At 38.7% G+C, this 17,352-nt stretch overlaps 1 protein-coding gene across 3 annotated transcripts in view; it reads left to right on the plus strand.

The window, feature by feature from the left end:
• The window catches only part of LOC141957963 (putative acyl-CoA dehydrogenase 6), a 93,057-nt gene that overhangs the window by 49,566 nt on the left and 26,139 nt on the right, over positions 1-17,352 (plus strand). For all 3 annotated transcript variants that reach the window (XM_074900290.1, XM_074900291.1, XM_074900292.1), the window contains exons 3-4: positions 7,621-7,750; positions 14,730-14,836. In XM_074900290.1, coding sequence (XP_074756391.1) covers positions 7,621-7,750; positions 14,730-14,836 — 237 coding nt within the window. The remainder of the gene's footprint in view (positions 1-7,620; positions 7,751-14,729; positions 14,837-17,352) is intronic.

Here is a 17,352-nt window from a genome sequence, read left to right on the forward strand (position 1 = left end):
TTTAAGAAATGAAAGTAATTTGTCTGCTTTTTGCTCATAATGTTTGCTACAAAACCAAGCACCATTTCTTCTGATTTCAGATCTTGACCCCTCTATACCCAGCTTTTAAAAAATCCTCAGAAACATACATACTTGTATTCAGTCCTGTTACTCATCTGTTCTCTCTTCTGCTTGAACGTGTTCTTTGGGCTTTCTCTCTCTGTTACCCATTGATAAGTCTATTCCTATTTTCTTTACCCGTTCACCTATGGGATGTTGAATGTCCATAAATTACTGTAGATTCCTTATAATATATTTGTGTATTCACACTACAGTTCCTGTTGGGGGAAAATTTGCTATGATGCAGAGAAACATGAACTTTTTTGTACTAGTTTGTGGTAGTTCTCATGAGAGATAGAGTCCTGAGTAGGAGAACCAGCAGCACATAAAAATTATGTACCCACTTCATTCTTGTACGGGTGTGAGATTAACTGATTTATTACCTGTTCAAAATGAATGAACATGTTTAAAAGAAGCTAGCTGAGCAGCTGTGCAGACATTTTCTTCAGAGAAGGAGCACATATTACATGTGGCTGACAGATGCTTCATGGAGCCTGAAGGTGGATGTCAGTGCCTCTGAGGGCTGATTCACAGTGGTGTCAGTCGGACTGCAGGGGATGCACACTTTGCTGAAGGATGTTGATGCAGTGTTTGCCTGTTTGTCAGAAGGGTGGCAACCTTCAAGCTGGAGAGAAGTAGTATTCCCTGCTGGGTAAGCCTGACTCAGAGAATGAAACCAAGCATCCCAAAAGCAAAGCTTAAACCAGGTAAACGTGCAACATGTTACAGAAACATACGTGTTCAGTGTACGTAAGGAGGTTGGCAGTTGTTGCTGACTGACTGGCCTGAAGGGGCAAAGAGGTTGTAGAGATTATATTCTTGAAACCTAGGCTGTGGTTTGTTTATGAGCTTCCCCAAAGAGAAACCCCATGAGAAGTAGCGTGGCTTTGCATTTGAAGCTCAGGAGGTGTGATATACAGGCTATACACTTCTTAACTTCATTTTTCCATGTGTTTGGGGTTTTTTTTCTTGTTTCCTTCAGGCTGTGACATTTAGTTTGACTGACATTTTCAAACTTATGATAATTGAAATCTTAAAAAATAAAATTGTAGGATGCCTTAACTAGGATTCTGGGGAACTGATACTCGGTCAGAGCTGAGAGGGAAAAATAACCTCAGTTTAAAAGTAGGCAGAAGATGGCTGAGGAATCTGTGACCAGTGATTGCATAAAGTTTTTCTCTGAGTTGGAGCTGATGCAATAGATGGTGCTTGGGACTGTGTGCAATCTCGGATTTTCTTTTTTCTTTTTTTTTTTCTGTCTATTGCGTCTATTGCGTCTATGATGCTTTGTGTGTCGTCATATGGACATTTTATTCTGTTGTACTGTGCAGCTGAGCTTTTCTTTCCCTGTAACATTGCTTGTGCACAACTTTGGGAGGCTGTGTGATTTTTTTGAAGAGGTCTGATATCCTTCTGAGTTTTAAGATTTTTGCAGATGTGATTGCTGACTCAGATGGCACTTGGTGACGCTTGATAACCATTTAGAAAATAAAGAAAGCTTACAGATTTTTGAGGGATATTTTTGGAAGTTGGAGGTAACAAGTGCAGCTGTTGTCAACCAGTGATTTAGAATATATTGGCCTGGTTTTCTAAAGCAGTGTCCTATACAGCTTTGAATCTTCTTTAAATGTGTCCACGCTGCCTCCAGCTAGGGTCAGGTCTGTGTAGTGCATTTATGTATCTGCTCAGTGGCAGGCACTGCTGAGTTCCTACTTGGCATTTTGTGCTGTTTTTATAGGGTGGGTGGGGGGGTTATCATTACACTGTGGGGGAAGTTTCTCCTGTGTTTTCCAGTGCAGCTCTGTCTTAATCTGAAATGGTGCTAGGCAGATCTGATCAGCTTACTTATCTCAGTAAATTAAGTTTCTGAAGTGGCAGTCGTGAATGACTTCTATAGCAATGAGTATTGTGGGAACACACAATTTGCACTGTTAATTGCTCAGGGATGGTACTTGAGGTGCTAACTGTAAATGTTTGAAAAGGAATGAACAGCCAATCCATATTTTTCATTTTCCAAAGAATACTGTATTACAAGAGTGATATTATAAGCAAAACTTTGGTTAGCAGAAGAGGTCTTTATCTGCCTTGGATTTTTTGGATGAACCAGTGAGTATCATGAGAGATCAAGTACTGTATGTGGTTGTGATCTTTGTAGGATCATCCAAACAAAATTATAAAGTACTGTAATTTTTTCTGGTTTGGGACAAAGATTCAGTCAAACTGTAGGAGTTTGATCTGCCTGACTGAGGGAATCTGTTAAGGGGAACTCTTTATCTGGTACAAGGGCTTTATTTGTTTCTTTTTTGGTTTGTTGGGGGGGAGGGGGGGTGTTTGTGAATTGATGCAGGGGTAATAGCCAAAATACATATGTGTGTTCATCTCAGCAAGATCAAAGTGGACTCACGGTGTTTCTGCTACATGAAATGAGAGGTTTATCCACTGCATCCAGCAAGATACAAATAACCAAGAAGGCAAGAGGTGTTCTCTGAGCTTGATCAGCCTCAACTTTTCCGAATGGGTTAGTAGGAAATTGCACAACACGGAGAGTATACCTTTGGTAATTTTTAAAATTCCTTTTATGTAAAGAAGATTAAATGAACTACAGTAGGATTTCTGTACTGTCCTATCTGATGACATTTGCAATTATGTAGCTTCAAGGCTCTTTGTGGTCCTCTGGAGTTGAAATTCTTGAACTATATTTATGACGGGTGAGTAAGGTTTGAAGACTTAAATTTTGCTTCTGTGATTTAGAATTGTAGATGATGATGAAAACTGGCAATTAGGTCTGTCATCATAGTGTCAGATGTAGGAGTGTCTCAGACCTATCTTCAAAATGGGAGTTGATTCATGTTTTATTTGTCTTATTTTAGTCACTAGAAACAAGAGCACACATTTGTTTTTTCTTGCGCTGAGTTAGGGGCCAACAGTAGAAATAACACTGCATGATTTCCTTTGGTGTAGATACGCTTTATGTGACCTTTGGAAACTATGTAAACAAACAAGATAAATTATATAAGCATTTAAGATTGAATTATTGATAGGGCTGTATTGCGTTTTCACCATTACTTTTTCCAGGCTCACTCACATTATTAAAACACTCCTAAGACCCCCTGTTTCACATTGCTTCAACTCATTTATAGACCCTTTTCACCACGGATGTTGTCATTTTCACTGACAGCTATTAGATGGGGTTCAGAAGCAAATTTCAAACAGAGACACTTCTAAACTCTTAGAAAATTTGAACTAGAGGCTTCAAGCCTGTCTCATTGTTGAGAGTCATATTTGAACAGGGAGACTGTAGCTGAACAAGTGACAAGAAATGTGTTAGTCTTCACAAAAATGAGACAATTATATGAAAGACCTCAGCTTCTCCTTTGCCTTCATATGTCCTTTTTTATAGAAATTCTTTGCCTTTGTTTTCCCAGATGATCTCAGTGTTTCTGTTTTGACATGTTGCAGCTGAAGATCAGATGGTCTTGCTCTTTTATTTGTATTTCTAGGCATCATCTTTGCCGTTTGCCTGTATTCAGATACAAAAATCCTAATACCCTAAATTATCAGATTTAGTAGAATGTACATCTGCATCCTTTAAAAATGGTGGTTTTTAAAACTTGCTATTTTCTCTTAGACCCCCACTCCACTGTCAGTGTCACTAAATAGACATGGAGAAATAAGCTGGTCTACATAAAATAATGAGCATGAGGTTTTTCTTTGGGTGCTGGGGGAGCGGTATTAAAATAATGCGGTCATGGTGATTAGTAGAAAAGCACAGACCCAATTTAAAAGAAAAATAGGTGAATACACTGGCCATGGTGTGTTGGATTCACCTTGGCCATCAGCCAGACACCCACCCAGCTGCTCACTCACTCCCCCTCTTCAACAGTACAGGAGAGTAGATACATTGGCAAGGCTCAGGCATTGAGATAGAGTCAGGGAGATGCTTGCCAGTTACCATCATCGGCAAAGCAGACTTGACTTGAAGAAAATTAATTTGATTTGCTGAAAATCTGTAGTGAGTGCTGACATTTGTAGTGAGAAACAAAGGTAAACTAAAATGATATGTTCACCCCATCCTCTTCCCCTTTTTCCCAGGCTCAGCTTCATTCCTGAGCCATCTCCCTTCCCCCCACCCGAGTGTAGCTGGGGGGTGAGGGGTTGCAGTCGGTCCATAGCACCTCCTCTCTGCTGCTTCTTCCTCCTCACACTTTTCCTGAACTCCAGCGTGGGTCCTGCCTATGGTCTGTAGTGCAGAATCTTTATTTGCATGTTCATGTGTTCTTGCTTTTGGGCTTTATAATTTAATTTCTTAGTAAAAGAACCTGAAATCAAACTATGGATAAGATATCAAATTAAGCTGTTGAAGAGCTGGAAGTTGTGCTATTGTCAGCAAAACAGTAACAATTTTAATATAACGGAGTTGCCTTTTTTCTACTCGTTTTGAATTATAAAAACATTAGTGCATTAGACTTTCTGCCTAGTTTTGCTTTGCTTTGTTTTAATATTTCTTGCAAATTAAGAATGGAAATGTAGCCAAAGAATTTTCTGAAGGTCACTCATCTCATTTTAAAGTTAAATGAAATATTTGCTCTAGAAATGTTTCACATGTAAATAACATATAGGTTGTTTAGCTTCTTGGGTTTTTTGTTTTTTGGGTTTTTTTTAAAAAAAGCAGATAAATCTGAAATTTATTTGGTTCCTTTCATTACGGAATTTTCACCTAGAAGGCATGGTGTTTGCTTTTCTGAATGAAAATTAAATTGACCTGTTAACATTACATCATTGTACAGATACTTCCAGGAGGTGGTGTTTGTTGATGAGATTGGCAAACATGACCCTTCTAACGCTAGCTTATTCACTTATTGCAAATAAGAATTACTCCAAAAAGAGTAAGTCTTATTCCAAATAAAAATTGAAAATTCATTCCTTAAAACATTCACCATCATTGCTGCAGCAGGTGGAAATAAGAATTTAAGAGCTGAGTCCTGTGGCACACAAGGTGATGTGCTCAGACCAGCCCCAAGATAGCTGGCTGGAGTGCCAGCAGCAGGGCTATGAAAGCCAGGCTGCCACCGTGTGCTGGGGAAAAAAGAAAGTTGCATTGGTGCTAGGAGCTAGCGCTGCCTGCTGTTGTGTGTGACACTGCTGGCAGCACGTCTCAGTGCAGTGTCTTTAGCCATGGCATAAATTACCCAGATTACTTGGGAATGTACCTGCACTGACAAGTGAACCCCTCTCAATCAAGTACTTTGTGTTCAAAGGAGGGGTTATCTATAATTGTCTGCCAAACCACTCACTTTTTTTTATGAAACTCTCCTTGGCTCCTGGAATAGAACTGATTAAAAGTTAGGTGTTATCTGATTAATGTTTTTACCATTTGCTTCTGCCCTTCCTGCCTATCTGCATCTGTGATTGTCTCTTGCATTATCTATCCCCAGATTATAAAGTCTTCGGAGAATGCGTCATCTCTTTGCCTGGTAGGCTTCCCTCCTCCACCTTCTCAGCTTCTGAGGCTTTGTTCTTATCGTTTTCTCCATTTAGTAGGAAATTCCTTCGGTGTCATCACTTTGAGAGCTGACATTTTGAAGCATTTTGGTTCTAAAGTGTACCATTTAGTAACTAATCTCAAGTGAGATCAAGTCTGTTACATAGTAATATATGATGAATTGTCATATGATCAAAGAATGTATATAAGCTGTACACTTGCATAAATGGTCCTTCTTTGTGTCAGTTTTAGGCATAGCATTCCTCCTGTGAAGTTGCTTTGGGTAAATCAAGAAACAGGTTTTGATTTGTGAGATTAAGACAGGAATTTAACTGCTTGGTAGACAAAACCAAAGACAAAATTAGTAATAACTGTAGTTTGGCAATAAAATGATTGACTGATTTAAAAAAAATAAAATCAAATGGAAAGCATTTGTGCAGTGTCAAAACTGAGGTTTTCTATTATAACTCTGCTATGGATTCATATAAAATTAGCAAAACCTGCCATACCACACATCTTTAAATAGCCTTGCCTTTGCATGCTCATACATTCCTTACTGTTCCTCAGAACATTTATTTATTGATCGAGGCTTTGTAAAGGCAAGAGAATTGGATTATATATTATACTAAACACACTACCATATTACTCTTGTTTTGCTGCACTGCTTAAGTTCCCAATAAGAATTTTAATTTTGTTTATATTTTTAGGAAACATTATTTATTTTCAGGTAAAAGTTTGGAAAAGTAGCTTTTTTTTTTTTTTCATTTTGACAATCCAGACTATTCAGGATGATTGAAGAAGAAATGTTACTTGAAAACTGAACTTCATGCTTAGTGTTTTCCTTTCTGTCTGCAGAAAAAAAGATACAAAGAGGTTTTTTGCATTTAGGAATCAGGTGATAGCACACAAAGCCCTGTTTTTATATGCGCTGTGGTGTTTTGATTTTTAATTAATGATGATCTTTTAAAACTTCAAAGCAGGCCAACAGAGGGGTGAGCTCAGATAGAGTTTGGTGTCAGCAAGTGAAAATGGAAGAGGGTTGTCTGCCCCTTATTGTATGTGTGAGGAGTGGGGGATTGTATCTGTTTATTTGAAATTTTCTTAGTTGGTCTTAAAATGAGTAAAACCAAACAAAACCAAAATAGTTGGAGAACGTTATCTAATCAAAGCTTCTCAGTCAACTAATGACGTCAAGCTGTAACCTTCTCTTTCTCACTCTATTTCCTTTGGGTTATAAACCCTTTAATACAGCTAGGAATTACCTCATCCATCATAGCAATGTAGCCCTTTTCTGTGTTTTGCTGTATGGTGGGTTTATCAGTGCTGGGCATGGGAAGGAGGTGAAGAATAATATCCTCTTTAATTGAATTTGCAGATTGGAATGTGGGGAGGAGGAATGGCCTGTGCTGGTGCCCAGCCAGCAGCCCTGGTCATTGGTGTCCTGCTAATGCAAAATGCTTTAATGACTGCACCGTCCAGGTGCCAGGATATGAAATGTGCGTGTTCAGTATTGCACTGGTGTGGATTTTGAGCTACAGCTGTAACTTAACACAGGGACATGACCTGCATGTGGTCTTGCTGTATGCTGATTTGACTGCTGCGTGTGAGAAAGATGAGATCCACTTCAGTGTACAGAGGGGTGGGAGCAGGTGTCAGGAGTTATTGTGGAGAAATAAAAGCACTTCTTACCTTGGTGGTGATTTGTTCATATGACCTTGCTATTAGAAAGAATAACATTGCCTTCTAATGTTGTTTTCAGCAGCATGTCACTTTTTCCAGTAAAAGCAGTGATGCTACTTAGGATATTCAGAGGTGACCTGAAGTGCATGTGGGTAGTTACAGCAGGTGTAATTTTAAAATCATGTGTTGTAAAAAATAGTGTGGCGTCACTTTTCTGAAAAGAAAGCTGATAATTGTCAAATATTTTAAAATTAGCGGTGAAATTGCAGTTGGCAAGTCCTTGAAGTAGCAATATTTTTTTTTTCTTGTTGTTTATGCCACTCTACAACATGAGTGTCATGTATTTGTTTCTTCCTCAGAATATGGTGGCATGGGCTTGGACTTCTCCTATAACATTGCACTGGCACAAGAGCTGGGAAGTATCCGTTGTGGAGGTATTCCTATGGCTATTGGAGTGCAAGCTGTCATGGCTACTCCTGCTCTTACAAGGTAATTTTCAGAAAGTTTGGTTTAGCCTAAAACCCAAATTGTCATGTGTTTAGGCCTAAAACCCAATCTGTATATGAGTAGAAAAAACATTGCTGTGCAGATTTACTGTCTAGTTGCTCTTCAGTAACGTTTGAGGAAGGAACCTACTCTCTACCTCTCTCAGTTTGGTTTAGGGGAGAAAATACTTTTTTTTAATGTTAGAATATTGTATATTAAAACATAGACATTGTTTACTAGTATATATTTTCAAACACAGAACCTTGGTGCCACAACCAATAAAACAATTTTAATTCCAGAATTCCCCTATTCATGTTTGTGTTTTTTCTTAGCCAGATATCCCAGTGCAGTCATTCTAAGGATGCATTTAGTTGCAATGACTAGGATCAGTCTAATTCTATTCTATAATTTACTTGCTTTTTTCCAGCTTTACAAGGTCCTCCTCACTGGCTGTGACTTTTCAGAAACAGTGATCAATATTGGTGTAAGTCCTAAAGTTGTAGCACGTGTATCATACTTCCTAAATATGCCCATTCCATCCAATTGCTCATTTTGCTTTTTCTCACCTGCTCGTGTCAGTGTTCCCATTTTATTACTTGCTATCATTCAGACTCCTGCACTTTCTGAATTTGTTTATTCCCTCTCTTAATAAAAGCAGCTGTTACCACCAACTTCTTCATGTAGTAGTTTCCCAGACACTCTGCTTCAAAGCAGCAGTTTGCAAAACTAGAGGGAGGTGACAGGCTGGTCTAGCAATTTGCTCCTGGAATATGGATACAGTTCAAATTCTGGAAGGTGGTGGTGGGGATTAAATTCAGATGATGATGATGATGAAGTCAGGAATTTCTCAGCACAAAACAGACATACAAGAGGAGAATTTTTGCACAGAAGAGGGGTTTTAGGGTTGAGTTGGTGTTTTGGTTTGTGGGTTTTTTTCCCATTCTGAATGAAAATGCCTGTAAATCCACTGTAGTCTGGAATGTAGGCTCTGTTCCCTTGACATCCATTTATCCTTCTAGGTATGTGCAACTTTGGAGGTCTCAGCCATGGGAAATCTTTCTGAAAGTTGTCTTCTCCTTTGTGGAATACATTAAAATCTTGCTGAAAGCCTGAAGTTCAGTATGTCTACTGCAACAGTAGCTTAGTTGTAGCCCATCTGAGAATAAAACTGATATTTTAAAATACTCTAGAGAATAGCACCTTGCCCCCATGATAGCCTTTTATTCCCAGGGATTTAAAAAAATGTGAATAAAAGAAGACAGGTTTTCATTCCATTGCAGTTTTTTGGCCTTCTGTTACCCTGTTCTGCTGTAGTAAAGCTGTGAAGCTACATATATTTGTGTGAGTGAAATCCTAAAGTGGATGTTCTTGGAAAGTAAATGTGAAAATGTCATTAACGTGATGAAATCTGTAAGTGAGTTTGCATCTCTATTAGTGAACTTTTCCTCCACTGTTAAGTCAATTCCACTGACTAGTTAAACAGTACAGTGTCCCACTCTTCAGATGTAAAAGTTGAACTTGGTAATGAAAAGAGAAAGGTGGTTGCTACAGGAAGATTTGCATGGGTGCAGGTTTACTTCAGGCATTATAGTGAGAGGGCTAACTGCTTGTTCTGGGTCATGGATTCAAATTGCATTCACAATCTGGATGGTTACTTAAACATATCTGTATACTGTGGTGATCCTAAACAAGTTCAAAGAGATAATCCAAATTTTGCATCTTAACCATGCATTGTTACACATGATGCATCAGTGATGCACAAAATAAGTAGTAATACGGGAATCAACCGTCATCCCCTAAGAAACTTCTAAAAAGAAGTCTGGAGCCCTTTGATGTCTTTCTTTAACTTTGGGCTTTATTCAGCATTCTTCAAGCAGGTACTGAGTGCACCTGCAAACAAACTCAGTGAATGCAATACACCATGAAGATGCTCTGCCACTATAAATTAGAGATGTTCCCTCAATTAGATATATAGATAGCACCGTAGTTTGAGCAGATGGATACATGTATGCACACACAGAGCTTTTTGAATTTTCATACTTTGGAAAAATGAAGTCTTAAAAGATCTAGAGTCAGGATTCTCCTGATGCTGTTTCTGCAACTTCCATGGGTTTGTTTCTTCAGTGACAAACTGTTGCAAGGCTTTGAGATACACCGATAAATGGCAAGTACATTGTAGTAACAGTTTTAATTATATAAATAATAGATTTTGAAAATGTTACCTGTATCTGTTTGCTTGTCAACTGTTCTTACCCTTTTTTAGTTAATTTTTTATGATTTTTTTTTTTGGCAACCTGCAGAAAGTTATATTCACGGTCACAGTTTAAAGCAACTGTGCAGATTTTGATTTATATGGTTTTCTATTGTGCAAACAAATATAGGAGAAAATAGTTTTGTTTCACTTGAATATGCTCCATTTTTGTTTTCCCAGATTCCTCTAAGTGAAGGAGTAGTGCTTTCTAAATTTGAGAACTAAATATAAAACGTTTTTTCAGCAGTGTTCTGACATTTAATGTACCTGGTTCTGAATGTAATTCTCTGTCAGGTCTTTCAAATGCATTCAGATAGAATTCAGATAGAAATGCTTTCATGCTTGCTAGCAGAGTGGAGAAGGCAGCTCTCAGCTGAGGCAGTGAATGAGATACATTTCCTTGGGCTTCTAAACAAACCTAGAGGGTGGCACATCCATAATGATACCAGATCAGTAGAGCTCCTTTATCTCAGCAGTAAGCAATAAACTTTCATTTTTTTTCTTTTTCCCCCCCTGTTATTTATAGGAAGACAGTAAGAATAGTGATCATTATTTAGTGGGAAGAGAGTGCTTTTCTGTTTCATCAGCTTACTTGTCACTGATTCTTTCTCCACCCTGAACAGCATCATACCTGAGAATTAATGTCCAAAAAGTTAGTTTAACTATCTTTTTTCCTGTTTGCTGTAAATGAGAGAAGACAATCAGAACAGCAGTTTTGAAAAGCAGGATCATCCACTTGATCAGGTGGGATGAAGGTGGAAATGGGAAGAGGTCATTCAAGAGCTATGTGGCTTTCCCACTGGCATAGCAAAGGAAGCTTGGTTTTGTGCTTGTTCAAGAACAGGCATACTGAGTTGTATCACTCTCATATTTGATACTTAATTTGTATAGTGTGCATAAGGTGGGTCAGAGACTGTTACAGGAGCAGCTTTCAGCATATCATTAATAAAAGTATCATTAAGCATTGCTGTCATGATGGCTAGTTACGTTGCATCCATAGCTAGTTGTGCTGCTTTGTGGTTTTAAAAACCCACGAGGGTCTAACCAGGCCAGAGCAATATGGTGCAGCAATATGAAGTCAAGCATCTGCTTATGAACTAGCTTTCCTCAAAACAGCTTCACGCTGCTCCTATACCTTGGAGGTTTCTCCAACTCCTGGTGACAGCCTGGTTGCGTGGCAGGTTGTCTGGTGGGCAGCCTTGAGGACTCCAGAGCTGATGTGGTAGCAGCAAGACACTAGCCACATAAGCGGCTCTTAAAAACTGCATGATCTGAAAAGGGTAATATTTAATAGGACTCCTCTTTTACAATACCTGCATTTGAGTGCAAAATGCATTCCTAAATAAAGAGAAGATTGACATAATCATTCTTAACCAAAACCACTCAGGTAGTCTCATCTGCATGAGGTAGTCATACCCATCAGGTAGTCTCATACAGGCTTCTCATCTGTATTCTTTTCAGAATGTAGCAGTAGCTTGAACTGAGCAATTTATTTCATAAAATCTTCAAATAACTGAAGCTCAAAGGCTTGATAAAAACTGTGAGCCAGAGCACTGCACTTATAGCTTTTTTTCTTATGCCATCTTTCACAAAAAGTAAATAAGTTTTCTAAATGTGGGTTTTTTAAACTCACATGTTTTCTTATCTTGACTGAAATAGGGACTCAAGAGAAACCTGACTGTGGTGTGGATTCTTTTAAATCCAGGTTATGTAAATTACTGGACTTAATGAGGTTTCCATGCTGCCCAAGGGTGTTTGCTGCTGTTCACCATGTATTTCTAACCCTTTCTGTGCCTGTAAAGTGCATCTCTTTTGTTTTTTCTTGCTTCTTTTCCTGTATCTTGAAGATCCAAGGAGTACTGCTAAGCTGGACTTGGACATAAGATGGTAGGATGCCTGTTTGGGACTATGCTGAGGCAAAAGCGTGGCATGTGGCTACTGTTTTATTAATAGTTTGAGTCTAGGAGCAGAACAGAAAGAAATGGGAGAAATTCACCTCTTGCTGGTATGTAAGAAGCAAGGTGACAGTAGGTCAGAGTTACCCTCTTTGTCTAAAGGAAATCATCTTTATATTCCTAAGAAGTCCATGGGTAAAGTATCATGTCATCTTTCAAATACTGTAGAATAGTGCATAGATCATCTGAAAATGTCTCTTTTTTTGTTTTTTAAATTTATTTTTGCTTTGGTGGTGGATAGTACTTGAATGTGTGAGCTCCAGTGCAAGAAAGCTTGAGTTGATCAAATGCTGAGAGACGTGTTAGAACTGCCTGCAGCTGTTCGTATTCAGAATTTCAATTTGCACTTAATAGTGTATCATGCGAGTATATCTGCCAGTTCTACTCAGAACTTGCCTTACTAACTTAATTATTTCACTTCAGCCTCAGCTTTTTCCCTAGAAGCAGAAGAAACAAAAGTGAATAGGATCCGTGGTTCTACCAAGATGATTATCAGCCCAATTAAATCAGAAGTGATGTGCAATAGACATATTTTCATTCAATGTAGCAATTTAACCTGTCACAAACCAGATTTTTGTATATATCTGAGATGAATAAAGGTGACTTCAAATTTCTCATTGGCAGAGCACATAAACAGAACTATGTGGATCAAGGAAGTGTTCTTACATCTATATATTGCCATGGTTTTATTTTCCTTTTAACCACCATTTACAAGATTGCATACCATTGCGATTTTTGTGTTTGTGTTCATGACATCCCACCAATGTTACTTACAAAGTGTGGAGCAAGAAAGGATGGACCACTTCCATGTAACTTTTAAAGTGTCAGAATCTCACACTTGGGACTTCTGGGTTACCCAGCCCCAGTTTATTGACTGTAAACTTGTGTGTGTGTATATTTTAGAATGATGCTAAGGCTGCACAGTTAATCACGTGGGAAACTATGCTCTGGGGTATGGCCCCAGCCCAGAAAGCAGCCTGGTCTGTTGGGCCAAAGCATGATCTCACTGCAAACAGAGTTTGATAATTCTGGAGCTGTTGAACTGGAAAGAAGTGGGTATTGCATTTATGCAAACCCAGTATTTTTCTGGGATGCATTTAAGATGGGTAGAATTTTACAGAAACAACATATTTCTAACACAATAGCTAGCTGCCTGCTGAGCTGCATGTCCTTTCTGCAAGGCATGATCTTCTGAAGATCGTGTTGCCAGACTTTTTTTTTTTTTTTAATTGCAAAATAACTTCTTCTGTAGCCTCATTTTTGGGAAGAGCTGAACTGTTTTCTGGAACTTAAACAAACAAACTAAGATATTAAACCAAAAACATTATTCTGAGGAAAGTTCTTGTCATGGAAATCCTGTTGAAATAACTAAAGGTTGGCAAAGTTGTAAGCAACAGAAAACACTGCCAAAAATTGTCTTAATTCATTGTCTTAATGAATGTTCAACTGGCCATACTTGATCATGTCCCAAGAAAAAGAAAAAAAAAGGTGCACTGCAAACAAACCAGGGGACTTTGTCCCAGTATGCTGGAGGAAGGAGTAAACACTCCAAGCTCGCTTTTTATATTTATTTGGGATTGCTGCCGTGATTATCAACAGGGACAGGACTAGGAATTGAGCTCCTTGTGTGCACAAAGTGAAATTGTCTGCCAGTTCCCACTGCTCTCTGGCCATCCCTTGTTCTTTGACTGTTTTTTGTCAGAGTTGGAGTGGAGGGGAAGGGTCAGAGTCTTAGCTGAAATGGATTCTACTTTGCAAGTACTGGGACAGTGCTTTAGAAGGAGGGCCCAGGCAACTGCAGCCTGCTTAGGCAGCCTAAGGAGATGAGTGGAGATGCTGACCTGAGAAGCCTCATACCAAAGAGGAGGCTGAGGAGGACCTTAACTCTTACGGATTTCTGCTCACAGAAGAGACATCTCATGGCCCAAGGAATTTCTCAGTCTAACACAAGAGAGGTTCAAGAACTACACCATGAACTTACCATTCATGTTGCAAGACCGTATCAGTGAATGTCAATTAGGACTCAATCAACCGTGAAATGAGATGGACCATGTTTTAAATTGATGAAAGCAACTAAACGTTAGAAAAAAAGAGGGTGCCTCTTAACTGAATTGAAATATGGCCAAGAGAATTTGAGTTAAAATGCCATCAACAGTTTTCTGTTTCCCTCTTTATTTTTGTGGGAACTAGAAGAATGGCTGGGAAGAAGCACTAATGACTTTCACTGTGTGATTTAAATGCAGATGTGAAATATTAATAATGTAAATACAGATATTTGCAGAGGGTGGCCATCAGCTGTCATAACTTTCCAGTCACCACTAAAACCTGGCAAAGACCTGGTGCAAAAGTCAGAAGATACGTAGAGAGCAGATCCTCCATCCTGGCTGAGAGCAGACCAGTGCAGGAGCGTTGAGGGGAAACCACAAGGGACAATGTTTATTTAGATCTGATAGCTCTCAAAACAAAAGTCATAAAGATCAGATTTTGGGCATCTAGATCACACATTTCTTAGGAGTAGGATGCCTGAATACTTGTAAAAACCTTCTTTAAAAAGATCATGGCTGCACTTCTGGTGAAGTCTCTGAATCATAGCTTTGGAGGGTATGTATTCTGTCTTTTGGCTCTGGGACAGGTTTTACCTAGTCATAGGAAAATTGATCACTGTCTGGGTAGAATGAAACTGTAAATAAAACTCAATTGTAAATAAACTCACTTGTAAATAAAGCTTGCCTTCAAAAGCTTTTAATATCTTATCTTTTTCATTATATTGTTGCAGGTTTGGTTCTGATGAGTTGAAAAAACAGTTTCTTGTACCAACTATAGCTGGAGATTTTGTGGCTTGCTTGGGAATCAGCGAAGCTGGAGCTGGGTCAGATGTTGCAAGTAAGTTAACCTAGCAAACTCAGTTTTAGACAGCCTGACATTTTAATGGAAAGGATCTGGTTTCCCTGACCCTCCCCTTTGCTGCTATCATTTGTAAGAAATACAAAGGAAGGAAAGTCAGGTGTAGTGAGGGCAAAAAGTAATATACCAGGATCAGTAACTCATTCCTCTAATGCATCCAGATTAATCAAATTGCGCATATTTGTCAGTGAATCAATGGTTATAACTCTGTATCGGCTGAGCACAACAGGTTAATATGCAGCTGTAATGCTGGCCCTGGCTTTCTCCTAGGGTTTGTCCTCCTGCTGCTGCCTCCCCTGCTCTGTCCAAGCTCACCACTGCCAGGGAGCACTCCAGCACCTGCTGTAGTTGCACAGCCACCATCGATTGCGCAAATCTGCAGGCGTATGTAATAGGGGATGTGGCCTGTCAGCTGTACTAAAACTTGCACTTCCTTAAAACAGACCTCTCCACTGAACGTGGGCAAGTTGCAGAGCTAGTCCATTCTGAGAATGATGGCTTCACTTTCACAATGGGTTTCTCTCACTCATTCTTACCTCATTAGCTTTGTGATTTAGTTACTTCGAATGCAACTATTTTTCTTGGTTTAGTGCAAGAATATGTTTAAAAACATGGACAAATGAAACTATTATTCTGAAGTGCCTGATGCAGTAGATTAATTGAACACTTAAATTAGCACCAATATTGTAGAAAAAGTAAAAGATATCTCATCAGACTGTGAATTGTGTACTTCAAGGAAAAGGAAATTACAAGAAACCACTTATAGAGGTTTTGTGGTTGGACACAGGATGGCTAAGGTGAATACATTGTGCTCTTAAAAATTACTGAGATGTCTTCCTGAAGACAAAATTGCCAAGTTTGACAGAAGTTTTTTGATCAGCAGAGTTCTATGTCCATCTTCTTGACCAAACTCATGTTGTTTTCTCAAGAAATAGACAATTATTCAGTGTTAAAGCAAGAGTGCAGCAGGTAGTTTTCAAGAGAGTTAATGGGGATAATAAAATAATGGAACTAAATCTTCCTGTACGATCCATTGCTGTTTTCCTTTCTAGTTAATTGATTTTGTTCATTAAAAAAATCCATAATTTTTATAGACGCGTTTTTCATTAAAATAATTTGAAATTTGAATTTTGCTAGTGTAGAAAATGCAACATCATTTATTTTTATTAATGCCTCTCTAGTTTAATTAGATGATTATCAGAACTTTCTAAATATGATATTAATTTTTTGATGCAGTGTTCCAGATAGTAAGTAACATAAATATTCTTTTAGCTGCATGTTGTTTATCATCTAGTTTAATTGGTATGATGCACTTGGATTAATACAGTTAAAGAGACATTTGGAATCAACTAGGATTATCTGATGAACCCATACTGCAGCTGGGAGGCAGACTCCAGCATGAAATGACGATACTTTTTCACCTATCATGGAAGACCTGATGCCTGGTATAAATCCAGAAACCAGCTTAAAATGCTTCTGAAGGGTAATTAAATGGACAATTTAGGCATAGGCAGCACTATCTTATCTTCTGAGTAGCACTGATTTGCATGAGGCGGAGAGAACATATCATCTCCAGGTAGCCCAGCTTTACAGTAGACTGAATTGCGTGAAACTGCACTTGATACTTTCTTTACTCAGGCTATTGGGATGTTTGTCTGCCTTAGGTAAGTGAAGGGGTAGTAAAGCATAGCAACTGTTCATATGTGAAGGTTGGGGACATGCTTCTGCTGTGTGAGCCAGTATATTTTAAGCTGAAGAATGACACAGAGTAAGGTATCCCTAGCATTTTCTTCTGCCAGTTCCAAAATTACTGAAGGTGATGCAAACACAGGAGAAAAAGGAAGTGTTTCTCTACATGAGGAGTGAGAAGTGAAAGGTGCATAACAAAAAGGACTGTGTATATTAGTCTATGATAAATTTCAAGTCAATTTGAAGGAGCACCTGTCTGCTTTCAAAAGTAGTTGCTGTATGTTGTACATAGTATTGTCCATGTACAACAAAACTAACACAGAGATGACCTGAGAAGCAGAACAGTACAGAACAGTTGGCATAGAAAGTGTCATTCTTTAAGGATTCTTGGTACTGCAAAGCATATATACATTTGTTTCAGTTTTATTGATTTCATCTCATGCTACCTCAGAACTATTCTGAAATTTATAGAATGCTTTGCTGATGGTCTGTGGGGGATATGTAAGAATGCATCATGGAAGGCATTTCCTTTTTCTTCAAGTTATGTCTTTCAGCCAACTGCACCAAGTAGCCCTGTTCATGTCTACCTCTATCACATAGATATCTTTCCCCATTTTGTCTCAGTGGGGTTGTCGTTTAAGCCCAGAGGGCAACTGAGCACCATGCAGCTGCTCGCTCACTCCTTCCCCCTCAGGGGTAGGTAGGAGAAAATAAAACAGAAGGCTCAGGGATCGAGACAAGTACTGGCTCACCCATTATTGTCACGAGCAAGACAGACTCATTACAGGAAGAAAAAGAATATCAAT

The sequence above is a fragment of the Athene noctua genome, chromosome 2 (genome assembly GCF_965140245.1).
Source record: "Athene noctua chromosome 2, bAthNoc1.hap1.1, whole genome shotgun sequence".
NCBI classification, from domain to species: domain Eukaryota; kingdom Metazoa; phylum Chordata; class Aves; order Strigiformes; family Strigidae; genus Athene; species Athene noctua.